Raw genomic sequence first — 26,354 nt, 5'->3', positions numbered from 1 at the left:
GTCGTGTCCATACAGTAGTAACATCAGCCGTGTCCATACAGTAGTAACATCAGCCATGTCCATACAGTAGTAATATCTGCCGTGTTCATACAGTAGTAACAACTGCCACGTTCATACAGTAGTAATATCTGCCGTGTCCATACAGTAGTAATATCTGCCACGTCCATAAAGTAGTAATATCTGCCGTGTTCATACAGTAGTAACATCTGCCGTGTTCATACAGTAGTAATATCTTCTGTGTCCATACAGTAGTAACATCTGCCGTATCCATACAGTAGTAACATCTGCCGTGTTCATACAGTAGTAATATCTGCCACGTTCATACAGTAATAACATCTGCCGTGTCCATACAGTAGTAATATCTGCCACGTTCATACAGTAGTAATATCTGCCGTGTCCATACAGTAGTAGCATCTGCCGTGTTCATACAGTAGTAATATCCGCCACGTTCATACAGTAGTAACATCTGCCACGTTCGTACATTAGTAACATCTGCCGTATCCATACAGTAGTTACATCTGCCGTGTCCATACAGTAGTAATATCTGCCACGTTCATACAGTAGTAATATCTGCCACGTTCATACAGTAGTAATATCTGCCGTGTTCATACAGTAGTAATATCTGCCACGTTCATACAGTAATAACATCTGCCGGGTCCATACAGTAGTAATATCTGCCACGTTCATACTGTAGTAATATCTGCCGTGTCCATACAGTAGTAATATCTGCTGTGTCCATACAGTAGTAATATCCGCCACGTTCGTACATTAGTAACATCAGCCGTGTCCTTACAGTAGTAATATCTGCCATGTCCATACAGTAGTAGCATCTGCCGTGTTCATACAGTAGTAATATCTGCCGTGTCCATACAGTAGTACCATCTGCCGTGTCCATACAGTTGTAATATCTGCCTTGTCCATACAGTAGTAGCATCTGCCAAGTTCATACAGTAGTAATATCTGCCGTGTCCATACAGTAGTAACATCAGCCGTGTCCATACAGTAGTAATATCTTCTGTGTCCATACAGTAATAACATCAGCCGTGTCCATACAGTAGTAACATCAGCCGTGTCCATACAGTAGTAACATCAGCCGTGTCCATACAGTAGTAATATCTGCCACGTTCATACAGTAGTAACATCTGCCGTGTTCATACAGTAGTAATATCTTCTGTGTCCATACAGTAATAACATCTGTCGTGTCCATACAGTAGTAACATCAGCCGTGTCCATACACGTAATATCTGCCGTGCCCATACAGTAGTAATATCTGCCGTGTCCATACAGTAGTAACAGTTGCAGTATTCATACAGTAGTAACACCTGCCGTGCCCATACAGTAGTAACATCAGCCGTGTCCATACAGTAATAACATCTGCCGTGTCCATACAGTAGTAATATCTGCCGTGTCCATACAGTAGTAATATCTGCCACGTTAATACAGTAGTAATATCTGCCGTGTCCATACAGTAGTAATATCTGCTGTGTCCATACAGTAGTAATATCTGCCACGTTCATACAGTAGTAAAATCTGCCGTGTCCATCCAGTAGTAATATCTGCCACGTTCATACAGTAGTAATATCTGCTGTGTCCATACAGTAGTAATATCTGCCGTGTCCATACAGTAATAACATCTGTCGTGTCCATACAGTAGTAATATCTGCCGTGTCCATACAGTAGTAACAGTTGCAGTATTCATACAGTAGTAACACCTGCCGTGTCCATACAGTAGTAATATCTGCCGTGTCCATACAGTAGTAATATCAGCCGTGTCCATACAGTAGTAACATCTGTCGTGTCCATACAGTAGTAATATCTGCCGTGTCCATACAGTAGTAATATCTGCCGTGTCCATACAGTAGTAACACCTGCCGTGTCCATACAGTAGTAATATCTGCCGTGTCCATACAGTAGTAATATCTGCCGTGTCCATACAGTAGTAACACCTGCCGTGTCCATACAGTAGTAACACCTGCCGTGTCCATACAGTAGTAATATCTGCCGTGTCCATACAGTAGTACCATCTGCCGTGTCCATACAGTAGTAGCACCTGCCGTGTCCATACAGTAGTAATATCTGCCGTGACCATACAGTAGTAATATCTGCCGTGTCCATACAGTAGTAATATCAGCCGTGTCCATACAGTAGTAATATCTGCTGTGTCCATACAGTAGTAATATCTGCCGTGCCCATACAGTAGTAATATCTGCCGTGTCCATACAGTAGTAATATCTGCCGTGTCATACAGTAGTAATATCTGCCGTGCCCATACAGTAGTAATATCTGCCGTGTCCATACAGTAGTAACAGTTGCAGTATTCATACAGTAGTAACACCTGCCGTGCCCATACAGTAGTAACATCAGCCGTGTCCATACAGTAATAACATCTGCCGTGTCCATACAGTAGTAATATCTGCCACGTTCATACAGTAGTAATATCTGCCGTGTCCATACAGTAGTAGCATCTGCCGTGTTCATACAGTAGTAATATCCGCCACGTTCATACAGTAGTAACATCTGCCACGTTCGTACATAAGTAACATCTGCCGTATCCATACAGTAGTAACATCTGCCGTGTCCATACAGTAGTAATATCTGCCGTGTCCATACAGTAGTAATATCTGCCACGTTCATACAGTAGTAATATCTGCCGTGTTCATACAGTAGTAATATCTGCCACGTTCATACAGTAATAACATCTGCCGTGTCCATACAGTAGTAATATCTGCCACGTTCATACAGTAGTAATATCTGCCGTGTCCATACAGTAGTAATATCTGCTGTGTCCATACAGTAGTAATATCCGCCACGTTCGTACATTAGTAACATCAGCCGTGTCCTTACAGTAGTAATATCTGCCATGTCCATACAGTAGTAGCATCTGCCGTGTTCATACAGTAGTAATATCTGCCGTGTCCATACAGTAGTAGCATCTGCCGTGTTCATACAGTTGTAATATCTGCTGTGTCCATACAGTAGTAGCATCTGCCGTGTCCATACAGTAGTAACATCAGCCGTGTCCATACAGTAGTAATATCTTCTGTGTCCATACAGTAAAAACATCTGTCGTGTCCATACAGTAGTAACATCAGCCGTGTCCATACAGTAGTAACATCAGCCGTGTCCATACAGTAGTAATATCTGCCACGTTCATACAGTAATAACATCTGTCGTGTCCATACAGTAGTAACATCAGCCGTGTCCATACAGTAGTAACATTTGCCGTGTCCATACAGTAGTAACATCAGCCGTGTCCATACAGTAGTAATATCTGCCGTGTCCATACAGTAGTAATATCTGCTGTGTCCATACAGTAGTAATATCTGCCACGTTCATACAGTAGTAACATCTGCCGTGTTCATACAGTAGTAATATCTTCTGTGTCCATACAGTAATAACATCTGTCGTGTCCATACAGTAGTAACATCAGCCGTGTCCATACACGTAATATCTGCCGTGTCCATACAGTAGTAGCATCTGCCGTGTTCATACAGTAGTAATATCTTCTGTGTCCATACAGTAATAACATCTGCTGTGTTCATACAGTAGTAACATCTGCCGTGACCATACAGTAGTAACATCTGCCGTGTCCATACAGTAATAACATCTGCTGTGTCCATACAGTAGTAACATCTGCCGTGTCCATACAGTAGTAACATCTGCTGTGTTCATACAGTAGTAACATCTGCCGTGACCATACAGTAGTAACATCTGCCGTGTCCATACAGTAGTAATATCTGCTGTGTCCATACAGTAGTAATATCTGCCACGTTCATACAGTAGTAATATCTGCCGTGTCCATACAGTAATAACATCTGCCGTGTCCATACAGTAGTAATATCTGCCGTGTCCATACAGTAGTAATATCTGCCTTGTCCATACAGTAATAACATCTGCCGTGTCCATACAGTAGTAATATCTGCCGTGTCCATACAGTAGTAATATCTGCCGTGTCCATACAGTAATAACATCTGCCGTGTCCATACAGTAGTAATATCTGCCGTGTCCATACAGTAGTAATATCTGCTGTGTCCATACAGAAGGACTGTCTGCTGTCTTGTACAGAAACATCATATTTAAACATCCTGCCTCTATATAGATTATTCAGCAGGGCTGCTCTGAATTCTGAAATGTGCCCATTATTTACTTCTGACAGTGACAGCTCGTCATTTATTTCTGTCAAAAATGGATGAGTTCTGGAATGACACAAATATAGTCTCCTGGGAGTGAGCAGCACCTTTGAACACCGTAATAGAATGAGTCTCGGTGTATGAGAATGTCAATTATTTGGCCCACGCTTGACAAATGTGTGTGACCTCCACAGAGATACAGCTATAAACTGATACACTGAGTGAGCTTTGTATCTAGCAGCCATAATGTGCTACCCACAAAATGTACCAGAACAGCTCCTAGAAACCAACACCGACAGCACGGAGTTTGATCCATTACAGCACAGCAGGGAAGCAAATGTGTTCAAGGTACATTCAACCCCCATATTTTATTTTATGGAATAATGAAGCAGACATAATTTTCTTAAATGTTCCATAAAATTCCAAACCTCTACTTTTTCCTTTGAGTAACTGTGGCGGAACCTGCCGCCAATTTTGTATAATTTGTGTGTTTCTCCCTTTTTCCGTTCGGGAGTTATTATATAGGTAGCGGGATAGATGACCAAACTACATTTTTATTTCCTTTGTTTGGCTGTCCGTACCCCCCTCGTTCGTTTACCGAAGCAACTTTTGTGGGGTTCCGATGTTTTAGAATATTGTATGTTTTTCTGTAGAGGATTCTTGGAGAGAAAAGCCCTGTATTATTGTATGGTAGACCCCATGTAGGTGTCTGTGCATAAAAGGGACATGTGTGGCCAAAATAAAATCAGTTGACTCCCAGAACTATGTTTCGTCTGGTTACTGGGGGAATGGATGTCTGTATGCTTTAATGGTTCCAGAGTGGCTGAAGGAAAGAATTAGCGGAGGTAACCAGTCGGGTTACCCGTGGTCCGCTACAGTACTTAACTCACTTCATATATGGGTTTATGTGGGTTACAACAGGAGAAAAGTCGCCCAAGATGCACACATCATTTTAATGAAGAATTAAGAAGTAATTCATCACAATTCCTATGCAAGTCAATGGTAGGTGCACTCAAAATTCTAATTAAGTGCCAATTCTTGGGTTGTATCTGTACAATAAGGTCAAACGTGATGCACGATTATAAGAAACGCATTGTGAATTTATTCTGCTATATAAAATATCATTAAAACCCTATGGCTTTGATGGATTGTGTACAAGAATTGTTGTTGGTGAATAACTCCAATCTGGCTCGATCTCTGCTTGTAGCATTCAGTAATGGAGCAGTTAAGAACAGACTTCTAGTATCCTGCTGTTTCTGTGTTGGGGAAGCTGTACTACCATTTGTATAAAAAGGTCTCTTGAGCACATCCCATTCTCTGTATCTGAATCTATTCCATGTTATCTCGATCTTCTAAATGTCAGTATGGCCTGGGGACTCTGGGAATTGAAACAGGGTTTAATTGCTCACACAGGTTAAGTGGATCTCTGCTACTTGTTGAAGTAAGGATAACTGTTGTCTTACTTTAAACATGGTATGCTGTCTTTCAGGGGCCCCTCACATGTCACGATGTTGGCACTGCCAGAAAGGTTCCTGCTCTTCGAGGTGAGAGGCTGCGAAAAAGAATCAGGAAATGGTGGGATCGAGTCTGGGTCCGGGGTGATGATATCTTCAACCTCATACTGCAGGCGAATTTCTAAAGACTTACAGGAAACAAGAAACATGATCATTGTATTGAATGATGTGGCTGTTTTCTGGCTGTGTTCAATCTATGATATCTGTGTTATTAGCTATAACGCCCTATATTATAGATTAAGCTGTATGCTGTACATTAAGCTGTAGTTGTTCTGGTGGCTACAGTGTCTCTTTAATTCCTAAAGTATATTTTTTGTCATGTTTCTCTTCGTTATTATAGTACCTTTTGAATTTTTCAGCTACCATATATATCCAAGCAGTACTCATTTTTCCCTCGGGAAAGCTCCATATGAACATGTGATCTGTTGTCAACAATTATTTAATAACAGGCCTATTTAGCCCTGGCTTACTGCACTATTAGGTCTTCTTTGTGTTTCTTCTCATCCACATACGGAGACCCAAGACTACAAGACCCCCTAAGTATAAAGAACTGCAGTTGAACCTACCTCCCGAATAAGAGACTCTCTCATATGTGACCATTTGCACATCTGGAATAAGACTCACAGTATTTACTTTTATTTTTAAATTATTTTTATTCACTTTTTTATTATATTTTATTTCATTTTATTGCATGTGGCGCAGCCCTTATCTGTCTTTTACTTTTGTGTATTTCTAAACGTAAGACAAGCCAAAGTTCGGTAACCAATTAATCAGAGAGAGTATAACGCGCTATTGGGCTAAACAAAGACCACAACAGGGCACTGAGGCAAGGAAGAGATTAGCTTATATACACACAGGGCGTGTCTGATTGGCTAACCTCCAATTAGTGTTAACCACAACACGTGGGAGGTGTTTCTTCCCTTCTTTGTGGTCTCTGAGGTCATCGCTGTGTGCCGGGTCAAATGACCGGGTCCGGTACACATATAAGGAGCGTGCAGTGTCAGAAACACTGTCAGTCTAGAGCACAGCGGCGGGGACAGCCATACGCCACGAACAGGGACCAAATGGTGCTGCTCACGGTGACGAAGTAAGCAAGGCCGCAGCTAGCGGCGCGGAGGCAGGGGACCTGACATAGGGTACTTGAACACTGCTAAATATCTAATTTTACAAAAGGTTGATTACCTGTGAAATTATGCTGCCATTATACCATAACAAATGTGTACCATCTACCACAGTGTCTATATGGAAGGCGACTTAATCTGCGACGCGCTGTGCTCCTTACTACGTCACACAGTAATATTCACACAATAATAGCACACAATTAATATGAATAATATTCACTTACCGCTATTTCGGTCACAGCTTCGTGCTTGCTAAATCGATAGACTATGACATAAGCCGAAACACCCGCTACGCAGAACACTCTACTTTCTGGACACCACGACATCATCTGGATGGCGAAAGGATCTTCTTCCACAATCTCCGCCGTCTGTTTGCCGTCTCCTGGCTTTGCTTTCTCAAACATTTTTGATGTTTTTAATTTGTACAACATCTGGAGGGTGACTACAAAAATAATGTCAAGTTCAAAATGGCATCCTCTCTGAATTAGACATGCACTATGTAAAAATGGCATCATGTAGGCACTTGTATGTAAATATATAGATAAATAATAAATAGAATCCAAATCATATAGACACGTGATACGTAGAAACTGAGATATCCCTTAAAGGGACACTCCAGACACACTGTGTTAACCAACATAACTTGAGTCCAGTTGATAGGTTTGGGCTGTGTTTACTCAAATTTAAATCTCGTTATTGTTGCAAACACCACCATCAAACTGCAGCTAATAGGAGCATAACGTCATCCCATTAGCCACACCTAATCTTTATTATTTTATCATTATTTATTTTACTTTATTCTCCAGAAAAGCATATTTATTTTAAGCAAATAGTATTAAATGTGGATACAACTAAAGCATGATTATGACACAAAGCTTATGAAATGTGTAGGTGTTGTGTTGGTTCCTGAAGTATTCCTTTAATACTGCTCAGGGTGTGGACTTCTCACAGTTAGTAGTCAGACCAGGCCAACTGATTATAGCATAATACGTTATTATTTACCAGGCGTTTGAGCAAGCAGTACTCAATAAAAGTGGATTTTTTTAAATATGATTTCTATATAAGTCCCCATGCAGAATAAGAGGTGCAATGTTGGGCATCTGTTTAAAAAAAGAATACTGTGGAACTGGAAAACAGAGAGACTTCTCTGATTGAAAAATAATATGAGGAATGGAAGATTTTTGTTATGAAGAAATGTTAGAAAATGTGAACTCGTTAGAATGTTGGAAAGAAATGGATATGTCAACATTACACAAATATATATAGATACCCTGTTCATAGAGATGGTTAATTCAAACTAAGACCCGAAACATGTCACACAAGCAGACTCACTGAAAAGTCCAAAGCTTTAAATAAATTAAACCCTATAAGCAGCAAAAATCTCGGGACTGCTAAAATACCAAATAACTCCTATTTTATATGCCTAGGTTTTATCCTCTGATAAACTACAATGTTGCATACTACTCCAAGGAGTATGTTTGTGTTCCATATGTTTTATGTCTTATCTTGTATAAAACGTCTCTCTTGTGAAATTAAGAGTGGATCTTTTTGGGTTACTTCCCTTTTAGTGATTTTGCCAAGAGGAGAGGTATGACCAGTGCTAGAGTAGCTGTTGCTTTCCTACCAACATTTCGAATGGATAAAGTGGTACACTTTAATTTTAGGGGTGTGAGTGAGGGTGGGACCAGGATGATCTGGGAAGTTTTAGGTGACTTACTAATAACAATTTAAGCTGCTAAAATGTATTTACTGCAAGTGTTCCATTTGTCAAACACACCTCTTGGATGTTAGGCTGACAGCCACTAAAGCCTCTTCTTTTAAAACTGGAGGTGTTTACAATTGGTGTAATCACGCCCTACATGACGACACAGGACGCTCCTAATGCTTCTCATGAAACTTTGGATAAAATACTTTGGTATGAGAAGCATTCGATTGGCAGAGTTTGGCGATTGTGCTCTGTGCCCCAATGCCAAACCGAGGGGGAACAGCAGCAATCTAAGCATTAACACTCTAATGTGGGTGTTACGGTTGCCTCCAGGCTGGCTGGAAGTTGGACCGTAGAAAAGGATGCTCCTAGCGCTCACCCAAGGACCATCAGCACCGCAGCCACCATAAGCACTGCAGACTCCACGAACCACCGCTGCTGGGCTGGTATCTCGCCGTCTGCTCTGCGCCCTGGACCTACGACCAGGCTCCAGGTTCCAATAGGCGAACCTCTTCCTTCTGTCGAGCGAAGCAGGATCAGGAACCAGAGCTCTTACAAGAGCTCAGTAGCTAAGGGAGTATGAAGAGCATAGCAATCCCTGTAGTGATTATAGCTGTCCCCTACAAACATGAGTCGAGGCTGCAAGTTAGAGGGTCAGAAGAGGTCTGAGATGCTGGAACACCCAGCCTGGCTTTTATTGAGGTTACATGCAAATAGGATACTCCCAGGGGGAGGCATAAAATCACCAATCACACATCTGGTTGGGGTTGGGGAAGGAGACCGGTTGTCTCTTCCCTCTGCACGGTATACTGCCGCTGGGGAGGGAGGTCGCTGCTCTCCTCTCCCTGTAACTCAGGCTGCCGCTGGGGAGGGAGGTCGTTGCTCTCCGCTCCCTGTAACTCACCCTGGCGTTGGGGATCTGGGCTGCCTGCCCAGCATCCCTGTAGGGCCGGTAGAGAGACTGCGGTCCCATCTCCACCTGCCTGCTGGGGGTCCTCCAAGGACCAGTCTATGAGGCCCGCTGCCTCGAGTACCTCTGGCTGCTGTTGGAGAAGGAGACTGGATGTCTCTTCCCTCTGTACGGTGCACTGCCGCTGGGGAGGGAGGTCGCTGCTCTCCTCTCCCTTTAACTCACGCTGCCGCTGGGGAGGGAGGTCGTTGCTCTCCTCTCCCTGTAACTCACCCTGGGGTTGGGGATCTGGGCCGCCTGCCCAGCATCCCTGTAGGGCCGGTAGAGAGACTGCGGTCCCATCTCCACCTGCCTGCTGTGGGTCCTTCCAGGACCAGTCTATGAGGTCTGCCGCCTCGGGTATCTCTGGTTGGGGTTGGGGAAGAAGACCGGTTGTCTCTTCCCTCTGCACGGTGCACTGCCGCAGGGGAGGGAGGTCGCTGCTCTCCTCTCCCTGTAACTCAGGCTGCCGCTGGGGAGGGAGGTCGCTGCTCTCCGCTCCCTGTAACTCACTTCCTCGCTGGAGACGGGGTGTCCATATCCCCAAACTCCACAATTGGTACTCAAAGTCCCGTGCTGCTTGATTATCAGCATGCAACTGGCGTATCACTTCATGGACCAACTCATTTGAAGGGTTTGGGCCATACAAGACCAGCCGCCCCTTTACTACCTTCATGAAATCAGCGCCCTCCCAGCGCTGTGCCAGGCGGATTTGCAATTCACTGGCTGCTTTCCAGGGTCTCGCTTGCTCCATGTTGCTGTAGGTAGGGACGCTGCGCAGTGGCTAGCGTTGCCCTCAATACTCTCATACGATACCAGTGCTGTTGGAGTGCTGCTCCTTGCGCTAGGACGCCATCCCACCGCTGCCACCAAATGTTACGGTTGCCTCCAGGCTGGCTGGAAGTTGGACCGTAGAAAAGGATGCTCCTAGCGCTCACCCAAGGACCATCAGCACCGCAGCCACCATAAGCACTGCAGACTCCACGAACCACCGCTGCTGGGCTGGTATCTCGCCGTCTGCTCTGCGCCCTGGACCTACGACCAGGCTCCAGGTTCCAATAGGCGAACCTCTTCCTTCTGTCGAGCGAAGCAGGATCAGGAACCAGAGCTCTTACAAGAGCTCAGTAGCTAAGGGAGTATGAAGAGCATAGCAATCCCTGTAGTGATTATAGCTGTCCACAGAAGCCGATCCAGGGTGGAAGGAAGACGGCGCGGCTCCAGTTAAGCTACGGCGGTTGTGGAGCCTGCGGTGGTTGTGGTGTCGTCTGCAGTGCTTGGAGTCCTCTGAGAGCGCTAGGAGCATCCATCAACGGAGGGTACTCGGTTGGAGTACACGGAGCTCCGTTACATTGGTGGCAGCGGTGGGATGGCGTCCTAGTGCGAGGAAAAGCAGGCTGGGTGTTCCAGTCCTCAGACCTCTTCTGACCCTCAAGACGTAGCCTTGTCTCGTTATTGGAGGGAACTGCTATATCACACTGGGGATTGCTATGCTCTGCATATTCCCCTGAGCTTTCAATCACTTAGCTCTTTTAAGAGCTTGTTCCGGATACGCTCTCCTGGAGGAGAGGTCTTCCCCACACGGTCCTGGAGGACAGAAGCCGATCCAGGGTGGAAGGAAGACGGCGCGGCTCCAGTTAAGCTACGGCGGTTGTGGAGCCTGCGGTGGTTGTGGTGTCGTCTGCAGTGCTTGGAGTCCTCTGAGAGCGCTAGGAGCATCCATCAACGGAGGGTACTCGGTTGGAGTACACGGAGCTCCGTTACAGTGGGGGTTAACTGGCCCAGTGTGTGCATATTTGTTTGTGAATGATTTTTATGTCTATGGTTTTATGATAAACATAATACATTACTACACTATATTATATGTGTTCCATGTATGCTAGACATTGCTTTTAGAAGTGTCCTGACTGTTATACAGGTGGTAATAAATGTATAGAGGTTTGGGATATTCACTACACATTATATCCATGGTTTGTTTTGCACTAAGGGATAATAGTCATCGCTGCACCTCTTTTCTTGTTTGTTTTATTGATTAGTTGCATTTGTTGGGGTGGATTCACTTTTTATTTATCGTTTGTATTCGATTCTTGTGGTTTGTTTGGTTTTTATCAAAGAAAATGGTCTTTAATTGAATTGTGCCTTGGTCAAAAACAATTCTGAGAATCCCTGTGAATCCCTATATGAGCTCTAGAATATTGAGCAATAGCAAGTACCGTTACACTAAATATCAGAGCACTATTATAAGACAGCTGAACTGTAGCTCTCATCCAGCAGTGTGAAATGTGATAAAGCCATACAAGAAGCACTCGGTCGCTGCGATACGGGTCGGAGAGATGAAGGACAAGATGTCGATTTAGTTTAATGATAGCACGGACTCTGTGCACTCTTTGCATGTCGCTACACGCCATTAATGGATGTGATGCTGGGGTATAAACTGATTTCACATTCTGTTTGATACATCGCCAGACGCCAGAGCTGGGGTAAAGAATTTATTATGGAACTGCGAATGACAGCATTCCAATCACTGGTTCTTCCGTGGACTAATATAAAATATTGTTATTATGGGAGCAATGTCTAGGTACAGTCACACACTAACTGTAAATAACACATACATGACATCGATAAATGCTGAATGCATGCATTTGGACCCAGGAATCCCTAGTCTAACCAGAAAAGAGTCTAGAATAGAGTAAAATATGCCATGAATCAAAACAGGTATGAAAAGCCCAGGAATAATAAATAAACTTCAACCCATGGTCCCATGTTATGTATTTCCGTCATGTCTGTAGGTGGTTGGTTAATACAATTAACAAAACACAATTTCTGTGACCTCACTTATGTCAGCCGATCCAGCCATTAAGCGCTATTAATCTATGTTATGTTATAATTACCTCTCTAAGGACCAGTAATGGCTAACTGTTATGTGAAAGGCATGGCCTCTCTGCTACTCTGGCACTTGCAGGGTTAAAGTGGAAAAATAATACCAAAGACAACCCAGCCAAGGATAAAGAATAAGTGTATGAAGCAGTTTAGCAGATGTGGGCTCCGCACTCCGCTGACAGCCGGTGCTGTGTGTTGTGTGTCACCGCTGGCTAGGCTATTTTTGGATGGTGGGATCAGTGGAAGGTTCATTGTGTGGAAGTGATATCAGCAGCTAGTAAATGTGCTCAGTGCAGTTGTGCTTCAATTGCCAAATGAACTGTGCTCGATGTCTGCAGGCATACGCTGAGAAGCCCAGCTCTGGATGAACGCTAAGAGAAATAATCACATCGGCCGGCTGTTTAAGGAGCAGAATGTAACTGTGTTCATTTCAGAAACAGTTCAGAAAACCAACCCTTCCTCAGACATGTCAGTGATAGGTTTGGACGCCCATGGCATCGAGAACCGATGGATCCAGCATCGAGCTGCACAAATGGCCTTCAACCCTCTTCTCTCCTCAGACAGCAAGGTTAAAGAAAACATATTTAATTAGTCTCAGATACACTGAGCTTGTGCTTGCAGATCCGAAACCCTGCAGGTGCTTCAAGACATACAGGCCATGGTTTAATCAGTGATAAAGGAATGAAATAAAGGTGAATAATGCAGAGAGCTGCAAGGGGTTCTCACGGACGTTGACGGATGGTGGTGTAAAAAAGAATCTTTCATAATAATTTTACAATCATCCAATAAAATTAATAAAGTCCCTAAAACAAAGCATTGTGATAATGCTGCTAGTACGGTCACGCTCACTCCAGCTCCCCACTATAACCCACACTGCCTGAGCAGCACCATCACTGCAGCTCCCCACACCTCCTATAACCCACACTACCTGAGCAACACCCTCCCTCACTGCAGCTCCCCACACCTCCTATAACCCACACTACCTGAGCAGCACACTCACTGCAGCTCCCCACACCTCCTATAACACACACTATCTGAGCAGCACCATCACTGCAGCTCCCCACACCTCCTATAACCCACACTACCTGAGCAGCACCATCACTGCAGCTCCCCACACCTCCTATAGCACACACTACCTGAGCAGCACACTCACTGCAGCTCCCCACACCTCCTATAACACACACTATCTGAGCAGCACCATCACTGCAGCTCCCCACACCTCCTATAACCCACACTGCCTGAGCAGCACCATCACTGCAGCTCCCCACACCTCCTATAACCCACACTACCTGAGCAGCACACTCACTGCAGCTCCCACACCTCCTATAACACACACTACCTGAGCAGCACACTCCCTGCAGCTCCCCACACCTCCTATAACACACACTATCTGAGCAGCACGCTCACTGCAGCTCCCCACACCTCCTATAACCCACACTACCTGAGCAACACCCTCCCTCACTGCAGCTCCCCACACCTCCTGCAGCTCCCCACACTACCTGAGCAACACCCTCCCTCACTGCAGCTCCCCACACCTCCTATAACCCACACTACCTGAGCAGCACACTCACTGCAGCTCCCCACACCTCCTATAACACACACTATCTGAGCAGCACCATCACTGCAGCTCCCCACACCTCCTATAACCCACACTACCTGAGCAGCACCATCACTGCAGCTCCCCACACCTCCTATAGCACACACTACCTGAGCAGCACACTCACTGCAGCTCCCCACACCTCCTATAACACACACTATCTGAGCAGCACCATCACTGCAGCTCCCCACACCTCCTATAACCCACACTGCCTGAGCAGCACCATCACTGCAGCTCCCCACACCTCCTATAACCCACACTACCTGAGCAGCACACTCACTGCAGCTCCCACACCTCCTATAACACACACTACCTGAGCAGCACACTCCCTGCAGCTCCCCACACCTCCTATAACACACACTATCTGAGCAGCACGCTCACTGCAGCTCCCCACACCTCCTATAACCCACACTACCTGAGCAACACCCTCCCTCACTGCAGCTCCCCACACCTCCTGCAGCTCCCCACACTACCTGAGCAACACCCTCCCTCACTGCAGCTCCCCACACCTCCTATAACACACACTACCTGAGCAGCACACTCACTGCAGCTCCCCACACCTCCTATAACACACACTATCTGAGCAGCACACTCCCTGCAGCTCCCCACACCTCCTATAACACACACTACCTGAGCAGCACACTCCCTGCAGCTCCCCACACCTCCTATAACCCACACTACCTGAGCAGCACACTCCCTGCAGCTCCCCACACCTCCTATAACACACACTACCTGAGCAGCATGCTCACTGCAGCTCCCCACACCTCCCATAGCCCACACTACCTGAGCAGCACACTCACTGCAGCTCCCCACACCTCCTATAACACACACTATCTGAGCAGCACACTCCCTGCAGCTCCCCACACCTCCTATAACACACACTACCTGAGCAGCACACTCCCTGCAGCTCCCCACACCTCCTATAACCCACACTACCTGAGCAGCACACTCCCTGCAGCTCCCCACACCTCCTATAACACACACTACCTGAGCAGCATGCTCACTGCAGCTCCCCACACCTCCCATAGCCCACACTACCTGAGCAGCACACTCACTGCAGCTCCCACACCTCCTATAACACACACTACCTGAGCAGCACACTCCCTGCAGCTCCCCACACCTCCTATAACACACACTACCTGATCAGCACACTCACTGCAGCTCCCACACCTCCTATAACCCACACTACCTGAGCAGCACACTCACTGCAGCTCCCCACACCTCCTATAACACACACTACCTGAGCAGCACACTCCCTGCAGCTCCCCACACCTCCTATAACACACACTACATGAGCAGCATGCTCACTGCAGCTCCCCACACCTCCCATAGCCCACACTACCTGAGCAGCACACTCACTGCAGCTCCAACACCTCCTATAACCCACACTACCTGAGCAGCACACTCACTGCAGCTCCCCACACCTCCTATAACACACACTACCTGAGCAGCATGCTCACTGCAGCTCCCCACACCTCCCATAGCCCACACTACCTGAGCAGCACACTCACTGCAGCTCCCCACACCTCCCATAGCCCACACTACCTGAGCGAAACATTCACTGCAGCTCCCCACACCTCCTATAACCCACACTACCTGAGCAACATTCTCACTGCAGCTCCCCACACCTCCCATAGCCCACACTACCTGAGCGAAACATTCACTGCAGCCCCCCACACCTCCTATAACACACACTACCTGAGCAGCACACTCCCTGCAGCTCCCCACACCTCCTATAACCCACACTACCTGAGCAGCACACTCCCTGCAGCTCCCCACACCTCCTATAACACACACTACCTGAGCAGCACACTCCCTGCAGCTCCCCACACCTCCTATAACACACACTACCTGAGCAGCATGCTCACTGCAGCTCCCAACACCTCCCATAGCCCACACTACCTGAGCAGCACACTCACTGCAGCTCCCACAACTCCTATAACCCACACTACCTGAGCAGCACACTCACTGCAGCTCCAACACCTCCTATAACCCACACTGCCTGAGCAGCACACTCACTGCAGCTCCCTACACCTCCTATAACACACACTACCTGAGCAGCATGCTCACTGCAGATCCCCACACCTCCCATAGCCCACACTACCTGAGCGAAACATTCACTGCAGCTCCCCACACCTCCTATAACCCACACTACCTGAGCAACACGCTCACTGCAGCTCCCCACACCTCCCATAGCCCACACTACCTGAGCGAAACATTCACTGCAGCTCCCCACACCTCCTATAACACACACTACCTGAGCAGCACACTCACTGCAGCTCCCCACACCTCCTATAACACACACTACCTGAGCAGCACGCTCACTGCAGCTCCCCACACCTCCTATAACACACACTACCTGAGCAACACACTCACTGCAGCTTCCCACACCTCCTATAACACACACTACCTGAGCAGCACACTCACTGCAGCTCACCACACCTCCTATAACCTACACTACCTGAGCAGCACACTCACTGCAGCTCCCCACACCTCCTATAACCCACACTCCCTGAGCAGCACTCTCACTGCAGCTCCCCACACCTCCTATAACCCACACTACCTGAGCAGCACACTCACTGCAGCTCCCATACCTCCTATAACACACTACCTGAGCAGCACACTCACTGCAGCTCACCACACTTCCTATAACCTACACTACCTGAGCAGCACACTTACTGCAGCTCCCCACACCTCCTATAACCCACACTACCTGAGCAGCACGCTCACTGCAGCTCCCCACACCTCCCATAGCCCACACTACCTGAGCAGCACACTCACTGCAGCTCCCCACACCTCCTATAACCCACACTACCTGAGCAACACCCTCCCTCACTGCAGCTCCCCACACCTCCTATAACCCACACTACCTGAGCAGCACACTCACTGCAGCTCCCCACACCTCCTATAACACACACTATCTGAGCAGCACCATCACTGCAGCTCCCCACACCTCCTATAACCCACACTACCTGAGCAGCACCATCACTGCAGCTCCCCACACCTCCTATAGCACACACTACCTGAGCAGCACGCTCACTGCAGCTCCCCACACCTCCTATAACACACACTATCTGAGCAGCACCATCACTGCAGCTCCCCACACCTCCTATAACCCACACTGCCTGAGCAGCACCATCACTGCAGCTCCCCACACCTCCTATAACCCACACTACCTGAGCAGCACACTCACTGCAGCTCCCACACCTCCTATAACACACACTACCTGAGCAGCACACTCCCTGCAGCTCCCCACACCTCCTATAACACACACTATCTGAGCAGCACGCTCACTGCAGCTCCCCACACCTCCTATAACCCACACTACCTGAGCAACACCCTCCCTCACTGCAGCTCCCCACACCTCCTATAACCCACACTACCTGAGCAACACCCTCCCTCACTGCAGCTCCCCACACCTCCTATAACACACACTACCTGAGCAGCACACTCACTGCAGCTCCCCACACCTCCTATAACACACACTATCTGAGCAGCACACTCCCTGCAGCTCCCCACACCTCCTATAACACACACTACCTGAGCAGCACACTCCCTGCAGCTCCCCACACCTCCTATAACCCACACTACCTGAGCAGCACACTCCCTGCAGCTCCCCACACCTCCTATAACACACACTACCTGAGCAGCATGCTCACTGCAGCTCCCCACACCTCCCATAGCCCACACTACCTGAGCAGCACACTCACTGCAGCTCCCCACACCTCCTATAACACACACTATCTGAGCAGCACACTCCCTGCAGCTCCCCACACCTCCTATAACACACACTACCTGAGCAGCACACTCCCTGCAGCTCCCCACACCTCCTATAACCCACACTACCTGAGCAGCACACTCCCTGCAGCTCCCCACACCTCCTATAACACACACTACCTGAGCAGCATGCTCACTGCAGCTCCCCACACCTCCCATAGCCCACACTACCTGAGCAGCACACTCACTGCAGCTCCCACACCTCCTATAACACACACTACCTGAGCAGCACACTCCCTGCAGCTCCCCACACCTCCTATAACACACACTACCTGATCAGCACACTCACTGCAGCTCCCACACCTCCTATAACCCACACTACCTGAGCAGCACACTAACTGCAGCTCCCCACACCTCCTATAACACACACTACCTGAGCAGCACACTCCCTGCAGCTCCCCACACCTCCTATAACACACACTATCTGAGCAGCACGCTCACTGCAGCTCCCCACACCTCCTATAACCCACACTACCTGAGCAACACCCTCCCTCACTGCAGCTCCCCACACCTCCTGCAGCTCCCCACACTACCTGAGCAACACCCTCCCTCACTGCAGCTCCCCACACCTCCTATAACACACACTACCTGAGCAGCACACTCACTGCAGCTCCCCACACCTCCTATAACACACACTATCTGAGCAGCACACTCCCTGCAGCTCCCCACACCTCCTATAACACACACTACCTGAGCAGCACACTCCCTGCAGCTCCCCACACCTCCTATAACCCACACTACCTGAGCAGCACACTCCCTGCAGCTCCCCACACCTCCTATAACACACACTACCTGAGCAGCATGCTCACTGCAGCTCCCCACACCTCCCATAGCCCACACTACCTGAGCAGCACACTCACTGCAGCTCCCCACACCTCCTATAACACACACTATCTGAGCAGCACACTCCCTGCAGCTCCCCACACCTCCTATAACCCACACTACCTGAGCAGCACACTCCCTGCAGCTCCCCACACCTCCTATAACACACACTACCTGAGCAGCATGCTCACTGCAGCTCCCCACACCTCCCATAGCCCACACTACCTGAGCAGCACACTCACTGCAGCTCCCACACCTCCTATAACACACACTACCTGAGCAGCACACTCCCTGCAGCTCCCCACACCTCCTATAACACACACTACCTGATCAGCACACTCACTGCAGCTCCCACACCTCCTATAACCCACACTACCTGAGCAGCACACTCACTGCAGCTCCCCACACCTCCTATAACACACACTACCTGAGCAGCACACTCCCTGCAGCTCCCCACACCTCCTATATCACACACTACCTGAGCAGCATACTCACTGTAGCTCCCCACACCTCCCATAGCCCACACTACCTGAGCAGCACACTCACTGCAGCTCCAACACCTCCTATAACCCACACTACCTGAGCAGCACACTCACTGCAGCTCCCCACACCTCCTATAACACACACTACCTGAGCAGCATGCTCACTGCAGCTCCCCACACCTCCCATAGCCCACACTACCTGAGCAGCACACTCACTGCAGCTCCCCACACCTCCCATAGCCCGCACTACCTGAGCGAAACATTCACTGCAGCTCCCCACACCTCCTATAACCCACACTACCTGAGCAACATGCTCACTGCAGCTCCCCACACCTCCCATAGCCCACACTACCTGAGCGAAACATTCACTGCAGCTCCCCACACCTCCTATAACACACACTACCTGAGCAGCACACTCCCTGCAGCTCCCCACACCTCCTATAACCCACACTACCTGAGCAGCACACTCCCTGCAGCTCCCCACACCTCCTATAACACACACTACCTGAGCAGCACACTCCCTGCAGCTCCCCACACCTCCTATAACACACACTACCTGAGCAGCATGCTCACTGCAGCTCCCAACACCTCCCATAGCCCACACTACCTGAGCAGCACACTCACTGCAGCTCCCACACCTCCTATAATCCCCACTACCTGAGCAGCACACTCACTGCAGCTCCAACACCTCCTATAACCCACACTACCTGAGCAGCACACTCACTGCAGCTCCCCACACCTCCTATAACACACACTACCTGAGCAGCATGCTCACTGCAGCTCCCCACACCTCCCATAGCCCACACTACCTGAGCAGCACACTCACTGCAGCTCCCCACACCTCCCATAGCCCACACTACCTGAGCGAAACATTCACTGCAGCTCCCCACACCTCCTATAACCCACACTACCTGAGCAACACGCTCACTGCAGCTCCCCACACCTCCCATAGCCCACACTACCTGAGCGAAACATTCACTGCAGCTCCCCACACCTCCTATAACACACACTACCTGAGCAGCACACTCACTGCAGCTCCCCACACCCCCTATAACACACACTACCTGAGCAGCACGCTCACTGCAGCTCCCCACACCTCCTATAACACACACTACCTGAGCAACACACTCAATGCAGCTTCCCACACCTCCTATAACACACACTACCTGAGCAGCACACTCACTGCAGCTCACCACACCTCCTATAACCTACACTACCTGAGCAGCACACTCACTGCAGCTCCCCACACCTCCTATAACCCACACTCCCTGAGCAGCACTCTCACTGCAGCTCCCCACACCTCCTATAACCCACACTACCTGAGCAGCACACTCACTGCAGCTCCCATACCTCCTATAACACACACTACCTGAGCAGCACACTCACTGCAGCTCACCACACCTCCTATAACCTACACTACCTGAGCAGCACACTCACTGCAGCTCCCCACACCTCCTATAACCCACACTACCTGAGCAGCACGCTCACTGCAGCTCCCCACACCTCCCATAGCCCACACTACCTGAGCAGCACACTCACTGCAGCTCCCCACACCTCCTATAACCCACACTACCTGAGCAGCACACTCACTGCAGCTCCCCACACCTCCTATAACACACACTATCTGAGCAGCACCATCACTGCAGCTCCCCACACCTCCTATAACCCACACTACCTGAGCAGCACCATCACTGCAGCTCCCCACACCTCCTATAGCACACACTACCTGAGCAGCACGCTCACTGCATCTCCCCACACCTCCTATAACACACACTATCTGAGCAGCACCATCACTGCAGCTCCCCACACCTCCTATAACCCACACTGCCTGAGCAGCACCATCACTGCAGCTCCCCACACCTCCTATAACCCACACTACCTGAGCAGCACACTCACTGCAGCTCCCACACCTCCTATAACACACACTACCTGAGCAGCACACTCCCTGCAGCTCCCCACACCTCCTATAACACACACTATCTGAGCAGCACGCTCACTGCAGCTCCCCACACCTCCTATAACCCACACTACCTGAGCAACACCCTCCCTCACTGCAGCTCCCCACACCTCCTATAACCCACACTAACTGAGCAACACCCTCCCTCACTGCAGCTCCCCACACCTCCTATAACACACACTACCTGAGCAGCACACTCACTGCAGCTCCCCACACCTCCTATAACACACACTATCTGAGCAGCACACTCCCTGCAGCTCCCCACACCTCCTATAACACACACTACCTGAGCAGCACACTCCCTGCAGCTCCCCACACCTCCTATAACCCACACTACCTGAGCAGCACACTCCCTGCAGCTCCCCACACCTCCTATAACACACACTACCTGAGCAGCATGCTCACTGCAGCTCCCCACACCTCCCATAGCCCACACTACCTGAGCAGCACACTCACTGCAGCTCCCCACACCTCCTATAACACACACTATCTGAGCAGCACACTCCCTGCAGCTCCCCACACCTCCTATAACACACACTACCTGAGCAGCACACTCCCTGCAGCTCCCCACACCTCCTATAACCCACACTACCTGAGCAGCACACTACCTGCAGCTCCCCACACCTCCTATAACACACACTACCTGAGCAGCATGCTCACTGCAGCTCCCCACACCTCCCATAGCCCACACTACCTGAGCAGCACACTCACTGCAGCTCCCACACCTCCTATAACACACACTACCTGAGCAGCACACTCCCTGCAGCTCCCCACACCTCCTATAACACACACTACATGAGCAGCACACTCACTGCAGCTCCCACACCTCCTATAACCCACACTACCTGAGCAGCACACTCACTGCAGCTCCCCACACCTCCTATAACACACACTACCTGAGCAGCACACTCCCTGCAGCTCCCCACACCTCCTATAACACACACTACCTGAGCAGCATGCTCACTGCAGCTCCCCACACCTCCCATAGCCCACACTACCTGAGCAGCACACTCACTGCAGCTCCAACACCTCCAATAACCCACACTACCTGAGCAGCACACTCACTGCAGCTCCCCACACCTCCTATAACACACACTACCTGAGCAGCATGCTCACTGCAGCTCCCCACACCTCCCATAGCCCACTCTACCTGAGCAGCACACTCACTGCAGCTCCCCACACCTCCCATAGCCCACACTACCTGAGCGAAACATTCACTGCAGCTCCCCACACCTCCTATAACCCACACTTCCTGAGCAACATGCTCACTGCAGCTCCCCACACCTCCCATAGCCCACACTACCTGAGCGAAACATTCACTGCAGCTCCCCACACCTCCTTTAACACACACTACCTGAGCAGCACACTCCCTGCAGCTCCCCACACCTCCTATAACCCACACTACCTGAGCAGCACACTCCCTGCAGCTCCCCACACCTCCTATAACACACACTACCTGAGCAGCATGCTCACTGCAGCTCCCCACACCTCCCATAGCCCACACTACCTGAGCAGCACACTCACTGCAGCTCCCACACCTCCTATAACACACACTACCTGAGCAGCACACTCCCTGCAGCTCCCCACACCTCCTATAACACACACTACCTGAGCAGCATGCTCACTGCAGCTCCCAACACCTCCCATAGCCCACACTACCTGAGCAGCACACTCACTGCAGCTCCCACACCTCCTATAACCCACACTACCTGAGCAGCACACTCACTGCAGCTCCAACACCTCCTATAACCCACACTACCTGAGCAGCACACTCACTGCAGCTCCCCACACCTCCTATAACACACACTACCTGAGCAGCATGCTCACTGCAGCTCCCCACACCTCCCATAGCCCACACTACCTGAGCAGCACACTCACTGCAGCTCCCCACACCTCCCATAGCCCACACTACCTGAGCGAAACATTCACTGCAGCTCCCCACACCTCCTATAACCCACACTACCTGAGCAACACGCTCACTGCAGCTCCCCACACCTCCCATAACCCACACTACTGCAGCTCCCCACACCTCCTATAACACACACTACCTGAGCAGCACACTCACTGCAGCTCCCCACACCTCCTATAACACACACTACCTGAGCAGCACGCTCACTGCAGCTCCCCACACCTCCTATAACACACACTACCTGAGCAACACACTCACTGCAGCTTCCCACACCTCCTATAACACACACTACCTGAGCAGCACACTCACTGCAGCTCCCCGCACCTCCTATAACACACACTACCAGAGCAGCACGCACACCGCAGTTCCCCACACCTCCTATAACACACACTACCTGAGCAGCACGCTCACTGCAGCTCCCCACACCTCCTATAACACACACTACCTGAGCAGCACACTCACTGCAGCCCCCCACATGTCCTATAACCCACACTACCTGAGCAGCACACTCACTGCAGCTCCCCACACCTCCTATAACCCACACTACCTGAGCAACACACTCACTGCAGCTCCCCACACCTCCTATAACACACACTACCTGAGCAGCACACTCACTGCAGCTCCGCACACCTCCTATAACACAGACTACCTGAGCAGCACGCACACTGCAGTTCCCTACACCTCCTATAACACACACTACCTGAGCAGCACGCTCACTGCAGCTCCCCACACCTCCTATAACCCACACTACCTGAGCAGCACGCTCACTGCAGCTCCCACACCTCCTATAACACACACTACCTGAGCAGCACGCTCACTGCAGCTCCCCACACCTCCTATAACCCACACTACCTGAGCAGCACACTCATTGCAGCTCCCCACACCTCCTATAACCCACACTACCTGAGAAGCACACTCACTGCAGCTCCCACACCTCCTATAACACACACTACCTGAGCAGCACACTCACTGCAGCTCACCACACCTCCTATAACCTACACTACCTGAGCAGCACACTCACTGCAGCTCCCCACACCTCCTATAACCCACACTCCCTGAGCAGCACTCTCACTGAAGCTCCCCACACCTCCTATAACCCACACTACCTGAGAAGCACACTCACTGCAGCTCCCATACCTCCTATAACACACACTACCTGAGCAGCACACTCACTGCAGCTCACCACACCTCCTATAACCTACACTACCTGAGCAGCACACTCACTGCAGCTCCCCACACCTCCTATAACCCACACTACCTGAGCAGCACGCTCACTGCAGCTCCCCACACCTCCCATAGCCCACACTACCTGAGCAGCACACTCACTGCAGCTCCCCACACCTCCTATAACACACACTACCTGAGCAGCACACTCACTGCAGCTCCCCACACCTCCTATAACACACACTACCTGAGCAGCACGCTCACTGCAGCTCCCCACACCCCCCATAGCCCACACTACCTGAGCAGCACACTCACTGCAGCTCCCCACACCTCCTATAACAGACACTACCTGAGCAGCACACTCACTGCAGCTCCCCACACCTCCTATAGCACACACTACCTGAGCAGCACACTCACTGCAGCTCCCCACACCTCCTATAACCCACACTACCTGAGCAGCACGCTCACTGCAGCTCCCCACACCTCCCATAGCCCACACTACCTGAGCAGCACGCTCACTGCAGCTCCCCACACCTCCTATAACACACACTACCTGAGCAGCACGCTCATTGCAGCTCCCACACCTCCTATAACCCACACTACCTGAGCAACACGCTCACTGCAGCTCCCCACACCTCCCATAGCCCACACTACCTGAGCGAAACATTCACTGCAGCTCCCCACACCTCCTATAACACACACTACCTGAGCAGCACACTCACTGCAGCTCCCCACACCTCCTATAACACACACTACCTGAGCAGCACGCTCACTGCAGCTCCCCACACCTCCTATAACACACACTACCTGAGCAACACACTCACTGCAGCTTCCCACACCTCCTATAACACACACTACCTGAGCAGCACACTCACTGCAGCTCACCACACCTCCTATAACCTACACTACCTGAGCAGCACACTCACTGCAGCTCCCCACACCTCCTATAACCCACACTCCCTGAGCAGCACTCTCACTGCAGCTCCCCACACCTCCTATAACCCACACTACCTGAGCAGCACACTCACTGCAGCTCCCATACCTCCTATAACACACACTACCTGAGCAGCACACTCACTGCAGCTCACCACACCTCCTATAACCTACACTACCTGAGCAGCACACTCACTGCAGCTCCCCACACCTCCTATAACCCACACTACCTGAGCAGCACGCTCACTGCAGCTCCCCACACCTCCCATAGCCCACACTACCTGAGCAGCACACTCACTGCAGCTCCCCACACCTCCTATAACCCACACTACCTGAGTAACACCCTCCCTCACTGCAGCTCCCCACACCTCCTATAACCCACACTACCTGAGCAGCACACTCACTGCAGCTCCCCACACCTCCTATAACACACACTATCTGAGCAGCACCATCACTGCAGCTCCCCACACCTCCTATAACCCACACTACCTGAGCAGCACCATCACTGCAGCTCCCCACACCTCCTATAGCACACACTACCTGAGCAGCACGCTCACTGCAGCTCCCCACACCTCCTATAACACACACTATCTGAGCAGCACCATCACTGCAGCTCCCCACACCTCCTATAACCCACACTGCCTGAGCAGCACCATCACTGCAGCTCCCCACACCTCCTATAACCCACACTACCTGAGCAGCACACTCACTGCAGCTCCCACACCTCCTATAACACACACTACCTGAGCAGCACACTCCCTGCAGCTCCCCACACCTCCTATAACACACACTATCTGAGCAGCACGCTCACTGCAGCTCCCCACACCTCCTATAACCCACACTACCTGAGCAACACCCTCCCTCACTGCAGCTCCCCACACCTCCTATAACCCACACTACCTGAGCAACACCCTCCCTCACTGCAGCTCCCCACACCTCCTATAACACACACTACCTGAGCAGCACACTCACTGCAGCTCCCCACACCTCCTATAACACACACTATCTGAGCAGCACACTCCCTGCAGCTCCCCACACCTCCTATAACACACACTACCTGAGCAGCACACTCCCTGCAGCTCCCCACACCTCCTATAACCCACACTACCTGAGCAGCACACTCCCTGCAGCTCCCCACACCTCCTATAACACACACTACAGCTCCCCACACCTCCCATAGCCCACACTACCTGAGCAGCACACTCACTGCAGCTCCCCACACCTCCCATAGCCCACACTACCTGAGCGAAACATTCACTGCAGCTCCCCACACCTCCTATAACCCACACTACCTGAGCAACACGCTCACTGCAGCTCCCCACACCTCCCATAGCCCACACTACCTGAGCGAAACATTCACTGCAGCTCCCCACACCTCCTATAACACACACTACCTGAGCAGCACACTCACTGCAGC

The 26,354-nt window shown here is 50.2% G+C and overlaps 1 protein-coding gene across 8 annotated transcripts in view; it reads right to left on the bottom strand.

The window, feature by feature from the left end:
• STXBP5L (syntaxin binding protein 5L) overlaps window positions 1–26,354 on the bottom strand; it is a 350,034-nt gene that overhangs the window by 104,464 nt on the left and 219,216 nt on the right. For all 8 annotated transcript variants that reach the window (XM_063446146.1, XM_063446149.1, XM_063446159.1 and 5 more), the window contains exons 15-16: window positions 6,990–7,207; window positions 5,594–5,772 (exon numbers count right to left, since the gene is read on the bottom strand). In XM_063446146.1, the coding sequence (XP_063302216.1) occupies window positions 5,594–5,772; window positions 6,990–7,207 (397 nt within the window). The remainder of the gene's footprint in view (window positions 1–5,593; window positions 5,773–6,989; window positions 7,208–26,354) is intronic.

Source organism: Pelobates fuscus, chromosome 1 (assembly GCF_036172605.1).
Source record: "Pelobates fuscus isolate aPelFus1 chromosome 1, aPelFus1.pri, whole genome shotgun sequence".
In the NCBI taxonomy this organism is placed as follows: Eukaryota; Metazoa; Chordata; class Amphibia; order Anura; family Pelobatidae; genus Pelobates; species Pelobates fuscus.
Note: the sequence above shows the minus strand (reverse complement) of the source record. Positions and strands in the feature narration are given on the sequence as shown.